This window comes from Grampus griseus (genome assembly GCF_964374135.1).
Source record: "Grampus griseus genome assembly, chromosome: 13".
NCBI classification, from domain to species: Eukaryota; Metazoa; Chordata; class Mammalia; order Artiodactyla; family Delphinidae; genus Grampus; species Grampus griseus.
Window position 1 is genome coordinate 67,467,535 of NC_139007.1, and position 25,464 is coordinate 67,492,998.

Consider the following 25,464-nt stretch of genomic DNA (forward strand, 5'->3'; position numbering starts at 1 on the left):
TGTGAACTGAGGTTTAAATAAGTTAACTGTCTGTCTCAAGATCACAAAGCTACTGAACGAAAAGCTAGAATTCCACCCAGGTCTAAATTGAGAGCCCTTCCCTTAACCACTGTTCTTCTTATCCCACACCTGCGAAAGTTTCCAATTCATTGGTATATTTTGCATAGAGGAGCCTGCCGTTGGCCTCCTTCTTCATTTTGCTCATTAAAGTGAACAAACAAACCAAAAAGCATGCCTTTCTCTTAAACTTCAGCTCTTTAGTTGAAGGGAAAGGGAAGAAAAATTAAAAATGACAGTCCCCTGGAGATGACCTGAGAACCTTATTATCTCCCACACACGGAGGATGCCCTGCAGAGGACGAGGGAAGGAGGAAGGGAAAGCATGGCTTACTCTTCAAGTTGGCATCTTGCAACCCATGCAAGGCTGGATTCTGGGGTGGCGTGTGACTACTGGTGGCCTTGACCTAAACAGACAAGTTTCCCCCTGAAAAGTAGCTTTGTTTAAATGTTTAACAAACCCTTTGTTTAATAGGGGGAAAATAAAGCTATTAAAAAAAAACATAGGCAAATTGGGGCTTCCCTGGTGGCTCAGTGGTTAAGAATCCGCCTGCCAATGTAGGGGACACCGGTTCGAGTCCTGGTCCGGGAAGATCCCACATGCCGCGGAGCAGCTAAGCCCATGTGCCACAACTACTGAGCCTGCGCTCTAGAGCCCGCGAGCCACAACTACTGAGGCTGAATGCCACAACTACTGAAGCTCACGCTCCTAGAGCCCATGCTCCGAAACAAAGAGAAGCCTCCGCAATGAGAAGCCCGCGCACCGCAACGAAGAGTAGTGCCCGCTCGCCGCAACTAGAGAAAGCCCGCGCACAGCAACGGAGACCTAACGCAGCCAAAAATAAATAAATAAAATAAATACACTTATATTAAAAAAGAAAACACAGGCAAATTGTAACCCTTACCTTTCCTTCATGTAAAAATTTTTTTAATGCTTGAGTCTCAAGTTTTTCAACACAGCTGGAGAAATAGAATCACCACCAGACTAACCCCACATGGGTGGAGTTCACAAAAATGGAAAGTTAGAGGAAACCCCATTAACTTAGAGTTAACATTGCCTCATGAAAAGAGAAGAAATCTAGTTCAGGATACCTCCAAGAGAGCAATGAGCTAAACAAACAGCTCTAACCGCACAGTGATTTAAGGAACTTCCTGAAGTTCTTTTCCCTCCTTGCTGTTAGTGCATTAATTTAAGCTGGCTGGTAATCCTTGGGCTCTGGGAAAATCAAATGGTTAGTCTATGGTCAATTTCTCTCAATGATTATCTTTCAGAAAATGTGTGAGTTGTGAGAGAGAATGGGAGTACTTAATTCATCCTGCTGTTGAAAAATAGAATTGGATGACAGGTCCTAGGTGCTGCTGCTAAGAGGCTTTCAGCAACTGCTGTGCTCAGCCGTGGATATTTCAGTGAAATAAATAACTAAAAGCAGTCTAAGAATTTGCAGGAGGAAGTGTTTTCATACTATGGCTTAGCAAAAACATCTCTATATTAAATCTACTTGCAAATTTAAACTGTACCAGGGGAAGGGAGATGGGTTTATATAATCCAAGTAGCATAGGAAGTATTAAATACTTCATGTTGTTAAAACAGGGTGACGTCATTGGCAAGGCACTTTTTTCTCTAGGAAATTGAAGGCTCCATCCACCAGTAAGAGGCAGGAAGAATTACTCACTGTGGGAGAAAGTCTAACATACTCACAGCCCTGCCTAATGTTTGTGGTGCCTCTGGAAAACAAGAACTGCCCTGTTTTATCTCATCATATTTTCAAGCTGCAAAAAAAAAGAGGAACAGAGGTAGGGAAACTAAGGAAATTCTGGGAATCCATGGCCTTCAAATAGAGGACACTGCTGCCAGGAATCACATTAACTTACTACTTGATCATATATGGGTTTCAAGAAATAGGATTCTTGGGCTTCCCTGGTGGCGCAGTGGTTGAGAGTCCGCCTGCCGATGCAGGGGACACGGGTTCGTGCCCCGGTCCGGGAAGATCCCACATGCCGCGGAGCGGCTGGGCCCGTGAGCCATGGCCGCTGAGCCTGCGCGTCCGGAGCCTGTGCTCCGCAACGGGAGAGGCCACAACAGTGAGAGGCCCGCGTACCGCAAAAAAAAAAAAAAAAAAAAAAGAAAAGAAAAGAAATAGGATTCTTAAGGATTTCTAGAATGAAGGAAGGGATTTTACACAGGATTAAACAAAGATAGAGGCAGCCAATATACATCAAGCAGAACTACAAACTGAGGACTTTTTTTTTCAAAGGTTTACAATCTAGCAAGTGGAAGATCTTAGAAAGACATATAACAATTATGCTGTCCACTCATTTCCCAGAGGGCCAATCGAGGGATAGAAAATGAGAGTTATGCAATTTACACTTTTCTGCCTAAACATTGTGGTCAATTTTTCAGAAGTTTTCAATGTGCATTGTTACTGCAATCCTTTCTAATATTCTCCCGTTTACATTCCTCCTCAAATAAATCTGTTTAGCCATCCTGAAATATTATACACAAAATTAAAAAAAGAGATAAACAGGGGAATACTAATCCAGTTGGCAGGCGAAAGCCACAGGGAATATTTGTTAGGACACTTAGGTCCCAGGCGACCGACTTGAAAATTTGAAACCTAAAACACCATGACCCTTGGCCATGACTGTGTACAAGGGAAATCACACTAGTAACTCTCCTGCACTTGGCCCAACTGTCTTTGACGTTTCTGTTTGTAAAGTCAGTGTTACTTATGGTAACTACAACTCTACAACTCTACAATTTAACTCTATATTAAATCTACTTGCAAATTTAAACTGTACCAGGGGAAGGGAGATGGGTTATATAATCCAAGTAGCATAGGAAATATTAAATACTTCTTACAACTTTTATTTGATACATTTTCCTTTTCCTTTTCCGTGTCTTGGTATTTGACTGGGTTTTCTTTCTTACTTGTCACTTGCTTAAGCTTCTTCCTCCCCCTCACTCTATTTTATTTCTGGTATCTGGAACTTGCTCATTTGCCCTTCCTCCGGTTCATCTTCTCAGCTTATCCTATAAGCTGTGTCTTGTTTCTTCGTATTCCTTTTTTCTTGTAAGTGCTGTATTCTAATATTTTCCTATACGTATGCCACATTCTCTTCAATGTATCCTTTTAAACATTTAAATGAAATTAACTTTAAGATGTGCAAATTAAAGAACATTTGAAAAACTAGAAAAATGTAGAAACAGGAAAGAAGACCCCTCATTGTTCTTCAGACAAAGGAAGTCACTGTTAACACTAGAATGTGTTCTTTTTAGACTGTTTTACACAGAAGACTTTTTAAAACTATGTTTGATAGTATAAGTGGTCTTTGATGTCTAAATATGATAATGTTAAGTGTTTTTCTTAATATGTTTTAATGGCTACAAAATTGAGTGGATATATCTTAGTTTAAAAAACGTTTCCTTATTGTAGATCATTAAGATAATTTTTAATTATTTTACTATTGTAAATAGTGTTAGGGAAAATATCTTTGTTTACTAAGCCAAGGAAGGGTGTATTTTTATTTTGTGTTTATTTGTTTTATTTAGGGTGATTATTATTTCTTTAGCATAGATCCCAGAAGTTCAATTACAGTCTTTGGGAAAGGGTTTGGAGGCCTTGATAATAAGGTCAATTTGCTTTCAAAACAGTATTTGCAATGTACTCTGGCGTTCATGAGTGTGTGTTTTTCACCTCATTCCTGCAACATTAAGTGTCCTCATTTTAAAAGAAAGGTTTGCTAATATAATATGTGAAAATGGCTTTTCTCCTGAATGAAACTGCTTATTAGTAAGGGTGCATACATTTCCATGAATTTGTTTATTATTAGCCCTTATTCATTAGGTCTTTCACCCCCTCTTTCCCTTTCCATCACCTCGTGCCCACATGCTAATCTCCTATGCTTATCCTTAGTCCCTCCTGCTCGCTTTTTAACCCCCAAAGTTAATTTTGTGATTCTCTTTTGTCTCATGTCCAGTAACTTGTGGGGCAGCGGGACCCAAACTGCATTTTAAGAGCATTTCTGGGAGTTGTTCTCAGCAGGTGTCTTCAAGGCCCCAAGTTCTTTTTTTGTCCCCCACTGTGAAAAACTGATTGGCAGCTGGTGACGGGCAGGGCACTGGTGCTTGGCACTCACAGGAAGCCTTGCAGGAGGTGCCCAGAGTCACAGTGGAGGGAGTGTGGCCAAGCCAGCACAAGGTGGGGGACCAGATGTCGCCCGATTATGTTCCATTGAAATCCAAACAAGGCCCCAGATTCAGGATCATTTCCTTGAGACTCCCCAGTTGGAAACTGGCACCGATTCAGAACCTCACAACAGCTGGTCTCCCCATGCTAGGATTTATGTGCCTTGCAGGCAACTTTACCTGTGTGTTATCGATTGATTTCTGTAAAGCAATCAAACAGTGTCTCGAAGACCCAAAGCGTACTGCTCTCTGCCGAAGATAAAAAGAGCCCGTATATCACTGAACACGCGAGCAGTCTTATTACAGGCTTGGGAACGCTGAGAAGGATGCGTTGTCCTTGTTATTTGTGCCACCCATGTTAACCTTGAGGCTGCATCCTGACACTTGCAGCTTGGCAATGACAATGCTCCGCTCTTGTTAGGAGATTAAACCCCCCCCTTTGGAAATAAATTCTATTATAAAATAAGCTTTCAGGGGACACCAGCAGATGAGAAGTCGTGCTTATGTTTCTCATCATCCAGTTCATGCTGGGAAATCTGAGAATCTTTCCAAAATCTCCTTACTTGTTATCGTCCAGGTCATTTGCATCTATGCCGTCCACTTTCCTGCTCCCGAGGAAGGTGAGCCGGAAGCCTGACAGTTTCCTTTTCTGAAGATCAAGGAGGAAAAGCAAACAGAAACCGTCACCCCCAAAGATATTGTAGTTGCTTGTGCTGAGCAGCAGAGGAAGGTTTTAATTTGAAAACAAAACAAGTATTTTTAAGAAAAACTAGAACAAAGAATAGTGAAAGTGCATCAGTTTATCTAATATTTAGCTAAATACGTATTCCTGACCTAGATCCAGGAACTCTATTTTAAGCATCGCCTTTATAACTGGCTGCTCCTGCTCTTTCCATCACCCGATAAGGTCTGGGTGACTCTCTCTTCCTCTCTCCCTCTCCCTCTGACTGCCTGGCAGTCCTCAACCCAGATTCTCAGACCTCACAGTGAGATTCTGGAGCTAGCCCTCTCCATTAGAAGCAAACAAAATAAATTGTTTCCATTCCCCAAAGGAATGTGCTAAAGCCTTTCTTCCTCTTTAACACGGATGCAATTTAAATTGGGCAAGAGCTGGACACAGTATACCTCACTCTGAGGAGAAAGCCTTGTGAGAGAGACCCTCACAGAAAGACCCCTTCATCCTCCCTGTGAACTGTCAGTGACAGAAAGTAAGCAGGTCATGCCCTCCGCATCCACAGGGTTTCTGCAGAATCCTTACCCATTCCCTCATTCCACAAAAACGTCTTCAGTACCTACTATCTGAAAACCCCGTGTGCATGTCCCTCCCCGGCTGTTCCACAAGGCTGTGAAGTCAGGGCTTCTTACAGTGTGCATTTCGTTCCTTTCATCTCTTACCACTCCAGGGGGGCCCAGATATCCTTCGGTGACATTGCTCTTCATTACTCTGATTCAGAATCTTGCTTGTCTGTAACGTGCTCCGTAGGTGAGGAATTAAAGGGAAATAAGGATAAGACACGGCCCATTCATGGCAGGCATTGAAGGGAAATCACCTGAGATGATCTGTCAAAAATTGATCAAAGACAATAATGTGATCAAGGGCCAACTCAAGCAGAACCAAAGAATATGCACATGACTCAGAAAAGCAGCCCTGGCCCTTGCCAGTGTCCTGCTTCTTTCTCCTTCCCTTCCCTGTTCGTCATCGACGCTGGTGAAACATTTCCTGCTCAAGAATCTAACAGATTCCACCATTTTTGCTCAAACACTGGATGTCATCTTGTTTCCCCTGGACTGGGGCAATCATCTCAGAGGGTCAGACCCCAGGTCAGTTAAGGCCAGAGGAAAGGGTCCTCTGAGGTCATGTTGGAGATGGACTTGTTTGTTCTTCCTTAACTCTAAAAACACTTGATATTCTTTTTTTTTTGAATAGTTATTTTTGAATTTTATTTTATTTTTTTATACAGCAGGTTCTTATTAGTTATCCATTTTATACGTATTAGTGTATACGTGTCAATCCCAATCTCCCAGTTCATCCCACCACCACCAACACCCCCCGCCACTTTCCCCCCTGGTGTCCATTCGTTTGTTCTCTACATCTGTGTCTCTGTTTCTGCCCTGCAAACCGGTTCATCTGTACCATTTTTCTAGGTTCCACATATTTGCATTAATATACGATATTTGTTTTTCTAAAGACACTTGATATTCTTAATGTACCCTAGCCTGTCCTAGTAATTCCTTTATTCACTGATCATACTCACAAATTCACCAAAACATTTACTGAATCAATTTATACTTTGAGTCCGTTCCACTTTCATAACGCCTCCTGTGGCACAGCACACAGCTTTTTATATCCCTCAGCTCACTTTATCCCTAGCCCCAGTGTTCTGGGAACCGGCTGTCGTGTCCAGTTCACACAACCCATAATGGTTCTCATTTTATACCTTTTGAACAGTCTTTCTCTCATCCATTCTCCCTTCATCCTCTTCAATTCTTAAAACTGAAAAGATTCTCAAGGCTCCAAGTGAGCTCTGACCTCATCCTGCTCCTTTCTTTAGTGGCTCCCATAAAGCTTAGATTCATGACTATCAAAGTGAGAGGAGCATTGGGTCAGGGAGACATTTGGCTGGAGCAAGGGGTTGACCTGCAGACAGAAAGTGACGAACAGCCCTTAAAAGTCCACTGTCCACTAATGAGGAAGGTTCCTGGGGAAGTGTCATAAATTCCACTCATCGGGGATTTTTCTGTTCACCTAAGATATTCGCAGAATGGTGACCTGCTCCCAAAAGCAGGTGTGGGGAAGAGTCCACAAGCTGTGTGTGAGCTTACAGAACGTATCTCTACCCTCGATGAGTCTGGAGAGGCTAAGGGAAATGTCAGGTTTCTTTGATTTGCCTGAACTATGAGTACAGTGTAGTTAATCTCATACTGATCCGAACAAAGCTGGCCAACATATATGTCTTTGATTAATTATATTAAAATGGGGAGAATTAGGACTTGAAATACACGTTTTGGCAAATAAAGTCATTTAAAATATTGGCCTGTGTGTGCAAATAACAAGACATAAGACCGTAAGGAAAACATAAAACTGAAGATCTTTCCTGTGATCTAGATATGGAGCGTGAAGCGTTTTTCTTCCTCCAGCAACCCCTCCCAAATGCAGTGTCTCACAAGGGAATATGAGCTTTATGACAGGGGCTTCCTGGTGGTGCAGTGGTTAAGAATCCGCCTGCCAATGCAGGGGACACGGGTTCGAGCCCTGGTCCGGGAAGATCCCACATGCCGCGGAGCAATTAAGCCCGTGAGCCACAACTACTGAGCCTGCGCTCTAGAGCCTGCGTGCCGCAACTACTGAGCCCACGTGCCACAACTACTGAAGCCCATGTGCCTAGAGCCCATGCTCCGCAGCAAGAGAAGCCACCGCAATGAGAAGCCTGCACACTGCAACGAAGACACAACACAGCCAAAAATAAAATAAATAAATAATTTTTTTTAAAAAAAAAAAGACCTTTACGACATCTGTATGACTGGCATTGTTCCTAGAGCCTCAGGTTCACAGGGATCAAAACTAAGTGGTCTAGCGTGTGCCTTATTCAGCCTTCCTCAGCGGAATACATTGTTCAATAGCTAAAGACTGATAACAAATTTTAAAGAGCATGATGTGCCAGCTATGCCTTGGTTAATGAGAAAGCCAGTTACATGTCAAGGAAGCTTATTAGTCACGCATGACCATATATAAAATTACGGTAGCTGCCTTTATAGCCCCCAAATTAGGCGGTAGTGAGGAATTTACCATATACTGACCAGTTTCTTGTCTCCTAAAACAGTAAGTCGTACGATGTCAGCGTGGTCATAGTCCTGCGGTGCAGTTGTGAGCTGTCAGGCTCCCATCATTGTAACTGTTCCCTTGATGAGTTTCACACACAGAGGTTGGAGCTGGCTATGTGATGACCGCGGGTGTGCACTCACGATGCTGTGATGTGCTAGTCAGGTCCCCTTTGGGGACTGAAGGACTTATTTCCCCAGCAGCTGGGGATGCTGCCTCTTCAGCCCCTCACTGAAGGCTCTCTCCAGGAGCCACTCTCACCTGAACTGAGCTGTCTTGCTAAAGGTCAGGCCCCCTTCCCTGGGGCAGCCCCATTCCATCACTGGTCCATGCTTGATATAAAGACCTGGCCCACTTACCCCAATCTGGGGCAACACTGAACAGCCAGCCCAGCTTCAGAGCTCTTGGTGGGGTCAGCTAAGACCCTTGTTGAGACTGCGTCATAGACACACTTCTCCCTCTGCCATACCGCCCTTCCTTCTTTTCTCCAAACAGGCACCGATCCTCAGACACTCCCTAATAAACCTGAGTCTGCTGGTTCCCATCTCAGAGTCTGCTCCACAGGGAACCTGACCTGCGGTCAACTGTTGCAGACTCTTACAGATGAGGAGCCTGGGGTCCAGAAAGACCCCAGTTGGCTCAAAGTTATGTAGTCAGCTACTGGTGAATGGCTTCCTGGTCCTGTCTTCTCTCCACCTCTCCACAGCGAACAGAGCCTGTGTGGTCACTGGAGTCTGGACTCAGTGCTGGCCACATAATCATCAGTGCAGCCTAAGCAAGACGAGAATGTGCAGGGCAATACTGCTTGAACAAAGACCTAGAAGGAGCACTGAACGTGATGTACTGTGCCCAGGGTAATCCATTTCTTAGAAGCCTTCCTCCACCCAGTACCTACTGTCTGCCCACCCACACGTCGGTAACCACCAACATTGCTTTAGGTAGAAAGTGTGTCCTTTTCTGTTTGCAGAGCCAAATTAAGAGGCGACGGAGAAAAAGTTTTGAGCTTTGAGCTAAATTGCCTCCTTCTCCCTTGACTTTCCCCTGTAATCTTTGGGAGAACATTTGAATACTTTGTGCTGTAAAGGTTCCTTCTGACAGTATTACCTTATGTCATGGAATCACTGTGAAAAAGAGCTAAGTTACAGCTACTTCTATATGTGTTGAATAGTGCTTCTGCAAAAGCTTGAATTTAATTTAATAGATAATAGAGATGAACTTCAAGATTAAAACTGAAATCTTCCCCATTCCTTAAGTTTGTTGGTATGTCTGTGTGTGTGCATTTGTGTATGTATACGTATGGGTGTGTGTACATGTGTGTTTGCATGGGTATATGTGGGTTTATGCGTGTGTAAATGTATGGGTGTGTGTTTGCATGGATGTGGGGGGGATATATGCGTGGATATGTTTGCGTGGATATGTGTGTGTTTGCATTGTGTATGTGTGTGTATGCATGCACGTGAATGCATGGATGTGTTTGCATGTGTGTATGTCTGGGTGTGTTTGCATGGATGTGTTTGCATATGCCTTATGGTGTATGCATATGTGTGTTTGCATGTGTGTGTGTGCGCACATGCACATTCTCTATTAACATGATGCCATTGGCAGGGTGCATGTCACTCTCTGGAGACTCACGGCTCTCTGCTTTCGATTACACTCAGTCTAGTCCAAAACCCCTCTGAACTAATCCTAATCAACTTGGAAGCCACCAGTCTCAGGCATGAGGCTGTCAAATGTGAGTGTTTGCAGATGTCAGTGAAGATGGCAGGAATCCAGGAGGACAGATCAAGGCTTAGTCACTGAAAAATGCATGCCAGTGCATCGTAGCTCCAGAGCACCCTCGCAGCCGTAAGAAAAATGTGTCGTGACAATAAATCAATAACCTCTTGGAGATGATTCTTTTCTGAAATATCCCTGATTAATTATGCCAACGCACACTTGGCCACAGTACTTTGCTCCAGCATTAACTTAATGCTTTTTGCGTGAAGCAGGATTATAACTCGTTCTCATAAGTCAAATTTGACATTTCAAATTGGGCTTTAAAGGTTTGGGTTATAGATTTTATAACGTCTTCATGTCAAACATAATTGCTCTTATTGCTGCAATCAATAAACGTTTGCCAATCAATCAGAATAACATTTATTTTATCATAAACAAGACTAAATTAAAACCATTTGAAATCATTGTATTTGAAGACTCAGTGAAGAAGGTTCTTTAGGACCATGGAAATCTGCTTGTGTGCTGTGGTGGAAGAGTGCGGGGAAATTACCAAAGTTGATGGAAATGTGTTACTATTCTCTCACTTCAAAAGAATTAATGCCTCTCTACATTTTGTGAACATGTAGCTTTAGTTGGGGGACTTAGTCCCAGATGAATATGGTTTGGGACAAAGTAGTCCCCTTCCTTTCTGTAATAGAAAATTATAATTTTTGTACCTTCAAGATGAAGGTACTTTTTAAGTTATTTATATACAGCATCCAGGAACTTATTTTTTTATTCATCTTAAATTGCCAGGGTTTTTTTTTTTTTAAATAGTAAAACTAATGGAAAATAGGGTTTACCTAAGGGAAAGTCATACTATCATGGTCCTTGAACAAAGGTTTGTTGAGACCTTGTTAAGTTGCCTGCACGGAGAAGAGAGCTGAGTGTACAGCGGTCAGTAAAGCTTGTTTCTTCTCCCTAAAGAAGTGTTCCCCACGCCTCAGGGTCCCTTCCTTGGTGTTCACTGTAGCATTATGTGGCATATTAATATTCAGTATCTTCACAGCTGCATCGGCCTAGAATAGTGTCCACATCACTCCTGTTAATAACAGCCCGTTGACCAGAACTCGTCCCAACGGCCCCACCTAGCTGTGAAGGGGCAGAGATCTGTGAGGGATGGTTCTCTGATGAGCAGAAAATGACCTTGCCTTGAGTGTGTACTAAAGAGAAGGTCCCAAATATCAAGGGGATTGCAGTCAGAGAGAGGAGCATGAGCAAAGCCATGGCCATGGAAAGCCTCTTGGTGGAACGGTGAAGTTGCCAGTACAGAACGTTATGAGATTAGTCTAGAAAAGCAGGCTGAGTCCGATAGAGAGTAAGTCTCTGAAGGCAATGCTAAGAAACTTGGATTTTGTTCTGAAGATACTGAGAATCTTTTAGAGAAGGGAATCAAGTGGTCAGAATAATGCTCTGACAGGGGACGATGCAGATGTGCATGCATGGGTGGATTCTGTGGAGCTCGAAATAATTTTTGAGAAGAATATGAATAACATTACAATCCTAGTTTCTTATTTTTTCAGTTTCTTTTTTAATTTCAGAGCACTCCTAATAATGAGTTTCATTTTTCTATACTTGCTCCCTGAACTTGACTGTGTACTGTAAAGTTTACTGATGACAGGAACATTTGATTAAATTTCCCTTCCCTTGCCTTCTACTGAGACTGTATCTTCCATTGCTCTTCCTTCCACCCCTCTTCAACCCACCCACTAAATGCTTTCCAAGTACTTTTAAGGAGAGTAGACCAAAGAAAAGGCAAGAAACGAACACCAGCAGCATCTCAGAGAGTGCCTGTCTGTGTCAGCGGATTGGGGTTATTCTTATTCCTGCCGCTCTGCCTACCTGAGGCCCTTAGTACCCATGGGATTTATCCCCAAACATGAGCACAAAGCCTGGTCTGACAGCCTGCCTTTTAAACTTGGGTGCAGAGGCCACTCATCTCTCAGCCCCTGAGTCCCCCTGAGGTGAATGGCTGGGTGAGGGAAGGGCCAGGCTCCTTCTCGCAGGCATAGCCATGAGACCAAGAGCTTCCCTTCCCTGTACCTGTTCTTCCATTGACTGTTCCCAATCCTCACGTCTTCCCAAGGGCTTCACAGGTCATAGAGCATCACCGTTAAAGGATAAGCTCAGAAGCCAAATTGCCCAAGTCTAAGCCCAAACCCACCACCTTCCAGTTGGTAACCTCAAGCAACTTCTCAACTCTGTGCCTCAGTTTTTGTAAAACAGAATTGATGTTAACATACGCCTCAGAGGAGCAATGTGAGACGTAAATGACTTCAATCCGCGTAGAGGACCGCGGAGTAGACATTAGATGACATTATGGAGCACTTTGTCTTAAGTGAGGAATATCCCAAAATATAAATTATTTTTTGTATATACTGTACAAGCCACTTTTACTATAGAATCTCATACAATCCTCATGCAGCCCTAATGAATTTGGTCTTTTCTGAGCTGAGAGACTCCACATTTGTATTAGCCTAATTGAAATGCATTCCCAAGAACAGCCAGCCGTCTGTTGGGGCAAGGATCTTTGTCTGCTCTGTTCTGGGATATATTTAAATACCTGAAATCGTGAGTGGCACATGGCAGGAATACAATCAGCATTTACTGAATGAATGAACAAACAAGCAAGCTTGGGGAGCCGTGTGTGTCACAGTAAAAACAGATTTATGATCTGGTAGATCTGAGGTCCGAGGCTGCCTGCACCGTTTACTAGTTCTACATGACCTCTGACAAGTTAATCCCTCTGTTCCTCCATTTCTTCATTTATAAAATGAAAGTGAAAATACCAATTTCGGGGCTTCCCTGGTGGCGCAGTGGTTGAGAGTCCGCCTGCCGATGCAGGGGACGCGGGTTCGTGCCCCGGTCCGGGAAGATCCCACATGACGCGGAGTGGCTGGGCCCGTGAGCCATGGCCGCTGAGCCTGCGCATCTGGAGCCTGTGCTCCGCAACGGGAGAGGCCACAACAGTGAGAGGCCCGCGTACCGCAAAAAAAAAAAAACAAACAAAAAAACAATTTCATTAGAGTTGCTCTAAGATTTAAACATGATGCTGGTGCAAAATGTTTAGCATAGAACTGAGCTTGTTTTAGTAGCTCAGGAAATGGTAGCCATTCTTATCACTGTGTATTTCTGCACGTAAATGAATGATGGGGGAAGCAACATACGACACAGAGGGATGAATGAACTGATTACCGTGTTTACCTATCATATATATGCTTTGCCACAATTAAGACTAGCTCTCTTTTTTAACCTTTCCCCTATGCTGTTTTCAGTATTACGGTAATTATTAAAGTAAAAGAGAAAAGAGTAGAAACGGGGAAAGTGTAGGTAAGCAGGCTGAGGAGAGGTAGGGGAGAGGGGATGCTGAGGAAGACCTAGAAGAAAGTGATGGAGAGAATCAAGGCCATTTCTTGAGGAAAGAGCGAGAAGGAAGGAAAGGAGGAAGGAGAGAGGAGTATGTCGGTAGATAAAGCTCTCCTCTCTGCAGTCCGTCCTCCACCCAGCCTCCAGCTTGCTCTTTCTACTATTAATACCCAAATATGTTTCTCCTGTGTCTGTATACCTTCAACTCTATGGAGGAGTTTAAGCCTATAGAGCTAGCTCTGCTTCTCACAGGACAAAGTCCATATACAAGTCTTCCACATTATGGCTTCTGCCTACCTCACCTGTCCAGACTTAAGTCTTCATGCTCTTTCTTGTCCTACAGCGGTGACAGTCCCTCGGTGGTCTGTACTGTGCTCCACACACTATTTCTTCTTCTTGGCCTTGTGAATGAACTTCTTCCTTTAACCTTTCTTCTGCTTGTGAAGCCCTAGTCACACATAAAAACCCGGTTGAAATGTCTCCTGTTGCATGAATCCTTCCCTCAACCCGCCCTAGCAGACCAGATCACTCTGACCATTGCACTGTTGCGAGTCTGCACGTCTGAATGCATCTCATCATGTTATAATCACTTGATCATCTGCGGGCAGTAATTCGAGGTGCTCTTCTGTGAGAACCCCAAACGCTAATTGTGAAATGTTCACGGAAGAAGTGAATATTAGGTCATTTTCAAGTCACTGTTATGTTTTAAGGTACAACATGGGTTAATTCTGGACTCACATTCACAAAAAGAAGAATTCCTTTTGTTGGCCCACAGGCTGCTGGGCTGAAAAGAAGACACCACTCTGGAGCCCCCCAGTAATGCCACAGACGCTTGGCACCTTGTGGATACCTTCATTAGGAAGATTCAGGAAGAGATATTAACTTCTCTCAAGTCATATTAAAAATGCTTTTTAAATGCAAAAATAACAGCCCAGTAAAATGATGCCACTGTCTTAGCGTAATTGTTTCTGTAATGCATCATTTGCTCTTAATTGCAAGGATATGCATGGCTTGGTTTAATGCGTGGCACTCTTTTGTTTATTTGGCCTAATTATTAAAACCATATCCTAAGAGCTGTCGGGGCTAATGTTAGAACTGGATGAGTCCATAAAGCATTCTGGAAATGCCTGGAACATATTGGCGCTTAATAAATATTGGTTCCACCTGAATCTGAGTCCTGCCCCTGGGTCACTTTTCTAACGTCATTCTGAGATGCCCGTGTAAGCGCATCTCAGACGGATTTGACAGCCGGCAGGAATGGGTATCCAACACCACACAGGAAAGGCACAATTTAAAAAGCTCTGGCAGTTTCTGGGGAGATTCTGTGTCATATTGTACCGGCATCACCACATTAAAATCAGCACCTCAGCCCTTAGGAGAGGGAGGCCCGTGACGTGGGAAAGTTCCATTTGACTCCTGGAGACTGGAAACTACTGAGGTTAAAACGGGCAGTTTTCTGTCACTCAAAGCACTAAAATATCCCTACTGTGACGAGAGTGAGGGAAGGTGGCGAATCCTGAGCTGACCCATCAGTAAAATTAATAACGACAGTTTCTGGTGGCAGGATAAAACATTTGGTCAGGGTTTCAGAGTTAAAAATGTAGGTTTTTTAGAGCCTGCATCAGCTTTGTTTCCAAGCTTCCTGGGATGACATTGCCGTGTCCTCACATCCACTGACTCTGAAGTTATGCTTGTTCCAGGGGAAGCCCCACCCCAGTTCTGTGCATGCCCCACCCAACGCTGCTTTTCCCTGCGTTCATCAAACGTTTGCCTTATTTGGAGAGCCTGGAAGATTTGCAAAGGTTAGCATCAGTTAGTGTTTTGTGATTTTTTTTTTTTTTTTTGCCAGTCTTTCTCATGTCACCCTTCCTATCGTTTTAGAACACATTTTGCTAACACGATGGGCTTTATCTTCAAACTTGGAAATTCCTTCTTGCTTTATTACAGCACAAAAATGTCTATTTTAGTCCCCTTTTACTCTAGATGTGGTTAAGGGGTGGGGGGAGCAAAGGAACAAAATATTCATGTTACAATATGAAATTAATAAGAATTATTAATTTTACCTTTCTGTATCCTAGAGCAGTTTTCCATATTATTTTTATTTATGATATACCTGTCAATTGTTAGGACATCATAAGAACTCTCCCTCACCGCATCCTCCCCATTAAGTCTGGTCACACCTCTAGCCCTGCCTGCAGGCAAGTACCCACAAGAATGCAGGTGCTCTGAACGCATACACACAAACACACACACACACACACACACACACACGCACAGCCATCCTTCAACTTTTTATTTACGATCAAAAGTTGTTGTAGGATAGGGGCTTCCCTGGTGGCACAATGGTTGAGAGTCTGCCTGACAATTCAGGGGACACGGGTTCGAGCCCTGGTCCGGGAAGATCCCACATGCCGCGGAGCGGCTGGGCCCGTGAGCCATGGCCGCTGAGCCTGCGCGTCCGGAGCCTGTGCTCCGCAGCAAGAGAGGCCGCGATAGTGAGATGCCCGCTCACTGTGATGAAGAGTGGCCCCCACTTGCCACAACTGGAGAAAGCCCTTGCGCGGAAACGAAGACCCAACACAGCCATAAATAAATAAAAATTAAAAAAAAAAAAGTTGTCATAGGATATAAGAAAAACTAGATATCCTGACACCCATAAAGGCAAGAAATGTGGTCCACCGTCGTGGGGACCACCATGAGCACTACTCCACTGGAAGCCAGTAAACCAAATGCCGCAGCACAGGCTCCGGATGCGCAGGCTCAGCGGCCATGGCTCACGGGCCCAGCCGCTGCGCGGCATGTGGGATCTTCCCGGACCGGGGCACGAACCCGCGTCCCCTGCATCGGCAGGCGGACTCTGAACCACTGCGCCACCAGGGAAGCCCTAATCTCATTTTTAGCGATTTGATGCATCCATTACTTAGAGGACATTCCCAGAGGTCTGCCTGTACTCTACAGATGCAAATAAGTGGATATGGGGTTGCCGGCTCTCTCGTTATCCAGGTAGGCAGGGGCTGGTCTGGCACACCTCGTGTTCAAAAGCTGCTTTTGCTTCCAAGGAAGAAACAATCCTTTTTGTCTTTTTTTTTTTTTTTTTTTTTGCGTTATGTGGGCCTCTCACTGTTGTGGCCTCTCCTGTTGCGGAGCACAGGCTCCGGACGCGCAGGCTCAGCAGCCATGGCTCACGGGCCCAGCCGCTCCGCGGCACGTGGGATCCTCCCAGACCTGGGCACGAACCCATGTCCCCTGCATCGGCAGGCGGACTCTCAACCACTGCACCACCAGGGAAGCCCCTTTTTGTCTTTTTTTTTTAATTCATTTTTATTGGCAAATAGTTGATTTACAATGTTGTGTTAGTTTCTGCTGTACAGAAAAGTGAGTCAGTTATACATATACATATATCAACTCTTTTTTAGATTGTATTCCTGTATAGATCATTACAGGATATTGAATAGAGTTCCCTGGGCTATACAGTAGGTCCTTATTAGTTATCTATTTAATATATAGTAGTGTGTATGTGTCAATCCCAATCTCCCAATTTATCCCTCCCCCGCTTCCCCCTTGGTAACCATAAGTTTGTTTTCTACATCTGTGACTCTATTTCTGTTTTGTAAATAGGTTCATTTGTGCCATTTTTTTAGATTCCACGTACAAGCGATATCGTATGATATTTGTCTTTCTCTGTCTGACTTATTTCGCTCAGTATGACAATCTCTAGGCCCATCCATGAGGCTGCAAATGGCATTATTTTGTTCTTTTTTATGGCTGAGTAATATTCCATTGTATATATGTACCACATCTTCTTTATCCATTCCTCCGTTGATGGACATTTAGGTTGCTTCCATGTCCTGGCTATTCAAACAGATACATGTATCCCACTGTTCACTGAAACAATTTTTAATCTTTGTTCATGTGGTATGATAGCAGTACTCTTCTATTTAAAAAAAAAAAAAATACTTTGGAGAGAAGGAGAAAGACCAGAGAAATGGCAGGTGAACAGAGTCCTCAAATCTTGTCTGATATTTTTTGTGTTGTACACTCTGACTGCAGCCACAGTTGCTAGAGCTCTAAAGTAATCTGGAGTGCTCCCATAATTCATTCGCTCCACTTGCCTGATTCTGTACTGTCACACAGCATATATTTTTATCCTTCTATTTATTCCACAGCAGAGTTTATTATAAAACTTCTCTTTAGTTTATAGGCTACTGAATGCCATCACAGATAATGAAAATATTTTTCCCCATAGCAAGTCCAGATCCTTCTTGTGTCATGTAAATTCATTTCTTTAATCTTGTTAAATACCATTAAGTTCCTCCATCAATACCTAAACTTCCTACTCATCTGTCTTTCCATTTTTCTGGCAAAAGAACACCTGTTCATAAATCAAATAATTTAGCATTTAGAAGGTACAGCTACAATTTACAGATAATCTGTTCCAGTGCATAGGTGTGTCTCTCATTGTATGTGAGATAATTTATGTGGTACAGGGGCCTGGCATTAAATACTATTGAATCACCTGGTGAAAAGGTAGTTCTCCCTCAATTATCTTTCAGTCCTTCTGATTTCATTTAGAAGAGTCTGTATTGCATTCTAGCATGTCTTTAATGCCCCTCTAATACTGACTAACAACCCTATTTAGCAGGCCTCAGAATCAAACAGGCAAACATGTCTATCAAACATTTATTAAGATCAATTAGTTTTCATTGTATTTGTTTTTGTGGTTATCTTTCTTAATGTGTTCCATTTATGAGAGTTTATACATCTCATAAGTTTTCCTTTAAATAGATTTATTTAAGAAAAAATGTGAATTGACTAAGAAAATAATTTTTGTTTTAAAACTCAAGTAGCGTGAGACAGGACTGCATTAGGACTTTTGACTTTAGTAGGCACTTTGCATTTGTGGGTCCCTTCCTCCATATAATATTATTCAGAATGCTATATGCCACAGGAAAGAACTCATTTAGTAAAATACGTTTTTCACAGTGAAAATCTTTTTATTTTGAGGCTCAACCAAAAAATAGTTCTTGTCTGTTGAGAGACATCGTAAGTGATCTTCAGTCATGCACTCCCACAGGTTTTTTGAGTCAAAGATTATTTAACTCTGATATCTTCTAAAGATATAATTCTAATATAGAAAGCAGAGCATGGAATTTGGAGACAGACGGAATTGGTCTTGAACCCTCTCCAGACTTAATAGCTCTGTGATCTTGGGCAAGACAATTACCTTTTATGAGTCCTTATTATCTCATCTGCAGGATGGAGTTGGTAACTCCCACTTAAGATATGGTTTTGAAGATTAAATTATCTGCACCAATATTCATTGAGCCCCTCCTATGTGCCAGGCTCTTTTTTAAGTGCTACAAATACCACAGTGAACAAAACATAAGCTTACCATTCTTGTCCAGCTGATGGTCTTACATGAAGTTGACTATTTCCTTGCTGGTTCTTAAGTCATTGAAGCAGAGTGTTGCCTGGGAGTGGATTAGAACTGAATTTCGTGTACTCCTAGTTCTAAAATAATTATCCCTCTTGCTGCTACAGATTTTGAGTCACAATTAGCTACCAAAGGTTACTTAGAGATTCAGCAAGACCTTTTGTAGATTTTTTTACCGATTTTTTTTTTTTTTTTTTTTAGTTCATAAAACTTCAGCTACCTTCAGGGAAACATATTCGCTATAAATATTTTGCACTATTTTTACCTTTGTTAATATATACTGTTTATCAGTAAACATAATTTGCATTATAAATTTTTAGAAAGGCAGATACACATTCTTCAGTGCCTGTAAATTCTTGATGATAAACTGTTACCCTCATATGACATTTGCTGCTGGCCAGACTGACATAGGCACAGCTAGGCACCAAAAGATCTCTTGTCCTCACTTATGGAACAAGTAGCTCCTTTTTAGTGGTGATGATGCCAGAAATGGAGTGATCTGGAGAGATTTTCATCTTTCAAAGAGATTTTTTTTTTTTGCCTGGCATCACCAAAGCACATCCTAAGCTTTCCAGGCATGACATCTGATGATCAGCAAGTAGGCTAGGTAAAATAAAGTTAACTGGATAACTGGATAAGAATATTCAGGTTAGTTATTTGAACTTATATAACTTTATAGAAAAATGAGTGAATTTTTACTCAGTTTGGAGCAATGGAGGAAGAGGTAGAGCTTAGATATTTTTAATATTAATGAGTCAAAAATAACATCATCATTCTACAACCCACACAGGCTATTAAGAGTCAGCATTATCTTCAGTGTAAACGTTTCATTTGCAGGTATTTTTCTTCTACAATTGATTCGATAAGTCTTGGCCTTAGGGCTAACTATATATTTGAATTTTACATGAATGCACTATTGTAAAACTGTTGTTGGCATCTCAAATTGTTGCTGAAATTCCAGGCCAATGTTATCTGAGGTGACTAGATTATAGTGAAAAAAAACCAATAAAATAGATCTTTAAAATACATACTGTCTCTGTTTTAACACACATGTACATTTTGTGTGGTTCCCTTCAGAGCTAATTATACTGTTTTAAAACAATAACAGAGGGCTTCCCTGGCGGCGCAGTGGTTGAGAGTCCGCCTGCTGATGCAGGGGACGCGGGTTTGTGTCCCGGTCCGGGAAGATCCCACATGCCACGGAGCGGCTGGGCCCGTGAGCCATGGCCGCTGAGCCTGCGCGTCCGGAGCCTGTGCTCCGCCACGGGAGAGGCCACAACAGTGAGAGGCCCGCGTACCGCAAAAAAAAACCAAAAGAATCAGTTAAATAAATGTTGGTCAGGGAATTCCCTGGCGGTCCAGTGATTAAGACCCGGCACTTTCACCGCTGGGGCCCAGGTCCAACCCCTGGTCGGGGAACTAAGATCCCACAAGCTGTTCGGCCAAAAATAAATAAATAAGTAAATAAATAAATAAGTAAGTAAATGTTGGTACATCTATAAAATGGAGTTTTAAGCAGCTGTGCTCAGCGTTTATATTCTAGAAGTATTTCTATAATTGCATATCAAAAAGTCTCATGCTATAATCCCAAACAAAACTGCATGCCCAGTATGATCTTAACTTCTTAGCTGTGTATAAATAATATGCACAAAGAGTGAGGGAAAAGAACGTGTAGCAAAATATTAACAGTCGTAGTTTTTATTCCTTTCTTATGTTGCAACTTTTTTCCCTATATATCTTTCTATAATTTCTATAATTTCCTGTAACGGGCATAAAGAAAATACAATTTTAAACATTAAGATATAGAAGAAAAAGAAGGGGAGCAATTGATAGACTGCATGTTTTCACGTCCATTCTACCTCCTAGGTGAGCCATGTACTGCTCTCTGCTGTGGCACTTTTGATAGAAATTGACACTATCCATTCTCCTACTGAAGACAAATAGCTAATTAGGGGTGATGATAAGAACCTGTGTCACCTGGTCTCTGTTCTTTTTCAGCACACGACGGTTTTGCCCTTTATATTAATTGAGATGAGGACATCACACCATGCGTATCCCAGCAGGAGCAGCGGACTGGCCGCCATATGTACCTTCTCTGTTGGCTATATATTATGGTAAGGACAGTGCCTGCTGGGCTTTCTTATTGTATTAGATTTTGAACTGCTAAATTTGGGCACATATTTCATTATGGATATAATCACTAACAGATTCACACTGCGTGCCTCATTTGGTCCAAGACCTGGGCTTTGTCTCATTTCCCCAGATGCTTATATTTTTAGAAAGTATATGCCAAACCTCACACAACAGGAATTTGTTGAACAATTCCATGTAAGCAGTGGTTCTTCCAAGGCTACATTTTTCAACTCTTTTTCAGACTAAATGTTTTTCTTGGACATCAGTTTTATTGCTTAAGGGCTTTTTTGCTTGGGATTTTTTGTTGTTGTTGCTTTTTTTGGGAGTGAGGGAGTTGCAGCAAATGCAAATGAGGACAGAAGAAATGACCTCTTAGAGGAGTGACTTCTATCCTCTAAGTGAAACAAGTGAAAATGTACATTTTCCTGAGTCAGTTTAAAACCTTTTCCAGAATTCGCTATTACATATAGCATGCATTTAATGGTTTTGTTTTGAAAAATTGGGGTAAATACATAGCAGGAAATCTCTACTTTGTCTGTTGGGCATGAATAAGCCCCAAGTGTGAGGTGCCAAATTTATCTGATAAAAGAATTTTTGCCTGTTGAGTTTACTTCACTTTCATTTCAGTTCTAACCATGTTTTAACATTTAAGAATTATTTATCTTAAGATAATTTCTTATTTCTCTGTATAACTCCAAGTGCTCTTTGATATATTAGCATACACAGAGAAGGTCTCTCCCCTCAGCATTTCCGCCTCTTGGGACTCTCTTGTCCTGAGTTCTGGGTCACCATCACCTCCTTTAAGTCTTTAGGACTGAATCACGTTCTTCCAAACCCAGGAGTGCACTTAATCCCACCAAAATCCTGGAGCACTTTGGGAGGTCCAATCCCTGTGGAGCGTTTTGCTCCAGCCAGTCCAGAGATATAAAATAAAGGTCAGTACAGTACTTCACATACTTTGCCTGAATGATCACATAATGCTCCAAATCTGAACAAAAAGGGAATTCGCTTTTAGGAAGCCACACCCTGTGGCTGGATCTAAGGGGACATCCAGGCTACAGACCCCAGAACAAACATGCGGTCATGTTCAATTCCATCTGCCACTTCATTGATGAGTCACCGACTGTTCACGAGGACTGCGGAACGTTTGTTTTCCTAGTGACTTTTTAGATTTTTTTTTCTACCCAAAACATTAAGTATTGCCTTTCTCTGAAAGAAAAAATTCAAATGATCCGGGCTCACAGGTGAAGTGTGACTGTGAAATTATATCTTAAGAATGAATTCATGTGCTTTATACATAAGAACTTGATGTTCAAATGACTCTTATCTTTCAGAAGAGTCAGGTAGGAAAGCTAACAGTTATTCCAGGGTTGCTACGATGTTTGCAACACGTCTGGAACTGCCTATAGATTTAGTTTAAAAATCAAATGCCCAGGCTTCCCTGGTGGCGCAGTGGTTAAGAATCCGCCTGCCAATGCAGGGGACACAGGTTCAAGCCCTCGTCCAGGAAGATCCCATATGCCGCGGAGCAACTAAGCCCGTGCACCACGACTACTGAGCCTGCGCTCTAGAGCCAGCGAGCCACAATTACTGAGCCCGGTGCCACAACTACTAAAGCCCGCAAACCTAGAGCCCGTGCTCCGCAACAGGAGTAGCCCCCACTCTCCGCAACTAGAGAAAGCCCACGCGCAGCAACGAAGACCCAACGCAGCCAAAAATAATAAATAAATAATAAATTTTAAAAGTAAAAATAAAATGCCCTTCCCACCTCTCCCCGCAAAACACAGTCTCATTACTTTGCACTCATATTCACTTACCTGTGGGAAGGGAGGACTTTTACTCTGGGAACTCTGGGTGTATTTCTGTGAATTCATTTATATGCCATTAAATTATCTGAATCTTGTAGAGCCCCAGAGATTTTAGGAACTACATACTTTCTGATGGCTTTTCTTCCACTGTGGGTGCAATCAGTCCACATTCCAAAGAGACACGTGGGAAATACCACATAGTCTTCATTGTAGACCCCCAAGCTCCCTCATTAAAATGAAGCATTACTCACGCTCTCTGTGCCAAGGGCGGCCTGCCAGCTCTGCACCCTCCCTGAGCAAACCAGTGCTTGTTTGGACACGTATCTGCATTAACCAGCGAATTCTCCCAGCTATGTTCTGAGAAAGCTTTCAAAGTAGACCTTTTCCTTTGGTGTTCTGCCCTAGGCATTCATTGCTATGCCAAGAGCTAAACAATGCCCTTCACACCATGTCCCATTATACAAACCCAGGGCTTTTAATTGTTATCAACAAAGTACTGAGTTTTAACTCCCTTCCGGACTATCTCAGATGCGACGTACCAGTGACACAACAGCAAAAGGTTCAGGATGTGAAATCTTTACCATACCACATACCAGGGTCGTTCTGGACATTCCAGAGCCTTATGCCAAAATGTAAGGAAGCATTCCTCTTGTCACAGGCTGATTATAAAGTAGATCTCCCTTAAAATCCTCTGTGTGGTTGAGCTGGATCTATACCTCCGAGGCTGCTGGCCAGCCTGCCTGTCTGCTTGGCTCTGATTCTAGCTTGCTGCCCATTTTCACAGGTCTCCCTACCCGTCTGAATCTGCTGTCTTCCTAGGTTTGGGTCACGAGAGTTGAGAAAGCGAGGGACACCGGAGCTTTCCCTCATGGACTGGAGCCCACTGAGCTCCCACGCTCGGTGGCTCCACTTCCCAGCCCCCATCTCAGTCCGACCCAAGCTCAGCATCTGAAGTCATCCCAGACGCTTCCCTTGCCCACCTCCACCTGTCTTTCCACTTACCCAGGGGTCTGGGGCACAAATATCCCCTGACCATTGATGGTGGGCTCTTAACTCCCTTTCTGTACACCTCTCCTCCACCATCACTCCTCCGCACACTTCTCTGCACCTTATTTGTGACATTTCCCCCTAATGAGTGAGATGATCCATATTCTCCTATGCAGGACACAGCACAGAAGTCCCATTGGTTTCTAACGCAACAGGAATTATCAGGAATTGTACTGAGTACCATTTTGTCGACTGCTGTGCCAAAAGCGATTTTAAATATTACTGTATTTAGTTCCCCACATAGCACTTTGAGATAAGCATTATCTGGCTCATTTTACAGATAAGGACACCAAAGCTTAGAGAGATGATAGGGCTTGCCCAAGGAAAAGACACTATTTTTTGTTGTTGCCAGAACTACAGTTGCCCTTGAACAACGTGGGGCTTAGGGGTGCTGACCCTCGCCACAGCGGAAAATCCGAGGATAATTTTACAGTCAGCTCCGTATATGTGTTTCCTCTGTATCTGCAATTCCTTCATATCTGAGGTTCCACATCCATGGAGTCAACCACTCTCAGATCATGTGGTAGTGTCGTTAAGTATTTACTGAAAAAATATCTGCATCTAAGTGGACCATCGCAGTTCAAACCCATGTCGTTCAAGGGTGGACTGTATAGTGCAAGCCCTGGGGTGTGGCTGCAGAGTCTATACAGTGAACCGTATATTCTCTACCCCTTCTTACTGTGTGAAGGGTAACCCTGTGGGTGAACAAGTCAAATGAGCTTTTAGGTTTTGTTTTGAAGCAATACATCAGTAGCAGCCAGGTCGAATCATTAAGGCCACTTCCTGGGTTTGAATTCCCACTCCCACACTTAACCTTTCTGGGCTTTAACTTATTCGGAAATAAAATAGGGACAGGGATAGTACGTACCTCATGGGGTGGTGGTGAGGACTCAGTTACTCTATGTAGAGCCCATAGAATTATGCCTGGCAGACAGTAAAAGCTTCTGTATTTGCTATTATTATTATTATTTCTACATTTGCAGTTCCGAGAAGCTCCTCAGCAATAGTAGCAAGAGCACATGTGTTCTTCTCAAGGGTCTGAGAATTTTAGATATGATGCTACAAGTCCTGATGCTACAAGTCCTTTCTCTTCCTTTACTCATTCTTGCTCACTTAAACACTCTTCACTTTAAGAATCCAAAACAATAAAGGATATAAAAATACAAATTTGTTTTTAAGTTTAAAAGGATCATCAGGAAATCTTGAAGGAGGGGCTGAGTAAAACAAGTGAACTTTAAGATCACAGGATGCTGACTGTTGTCACCCTCCAGTTGACAAATTCTACAAGAGCAGACATCCTCACTCCACCTGGTGCAGGACTCCTGGTGGCCAATCTGTTCCTTGGATGTGGTGCCTCCTCGCCAGCACCTCACATCCTTGTCTCCCTGCAGTATTGCTGCTGCTGCAGCTCTGCTTTTCAATCTGCAGGGCACACAAACAGGAAACCACTGCAGAGCCTAGGAAATTTACATCCCCAGGGATTCAACAGTGGGTCTCCTGTGTGCTGAGGAGTCTTCTTGCTGCCTCTGGCCATCACCCCCTCCCACGGTGGTCTTCATTCAGCCAGAGCCCACCTGAGATCCAAGGGGCCGTGCATAGTACATGCTGACCACTAAAGGCAGGGCACAGTCAAAAGCAAGGAGGCATTAGTGAAGTGGAGAAGATGGGTCCTGGGAGCGTCTTCTCATGGATAAACATTTCTTATCACTGCAGTGAGCTTATATAAAGCAAAATAGAAATTTCTGTTGTCTCAGGGCCCTAGTTGTTTTTGATAAATTCCACACTCCAAATCCTACTGCCCCAAATGTGTCCATTGTACAACTTTCCAACCTAGAAAGTAAAACAAAGTAAAATCATAG

At 42.9% G+C, this 25,464-nt stretch overlaps 1 protein-coding gene across 2 annotated transcripts in view; it reads left to right on the plus strand.

Annotated features, from left to right (window-relative positions):
- Nucleotides 1-25,464, plus strand: part of AIG1 (androgen induced 1) — a 234,085-nt gene that overhangs the window by 171,939 nt on the left and 36,682 nt on the right. Inside the window, exon 4 of one of the 2 annotated variants that reach the window (XM_082669114.1) lies at nt 619-720. In XM_082669114.1, coding sequence (XP_082525240.1) covers nt 619-696 — 78 coding nt within the window. In that variant the 3' untranslated portion in view covers nt 697-720. Of the gene's footprint in view, nt 1-618; nt 721-20,615; nt 20,732-25,464 lie in introns of those variants that run through there. The other variant, XM_082669113.1, reaches the window with a different exon arrangement.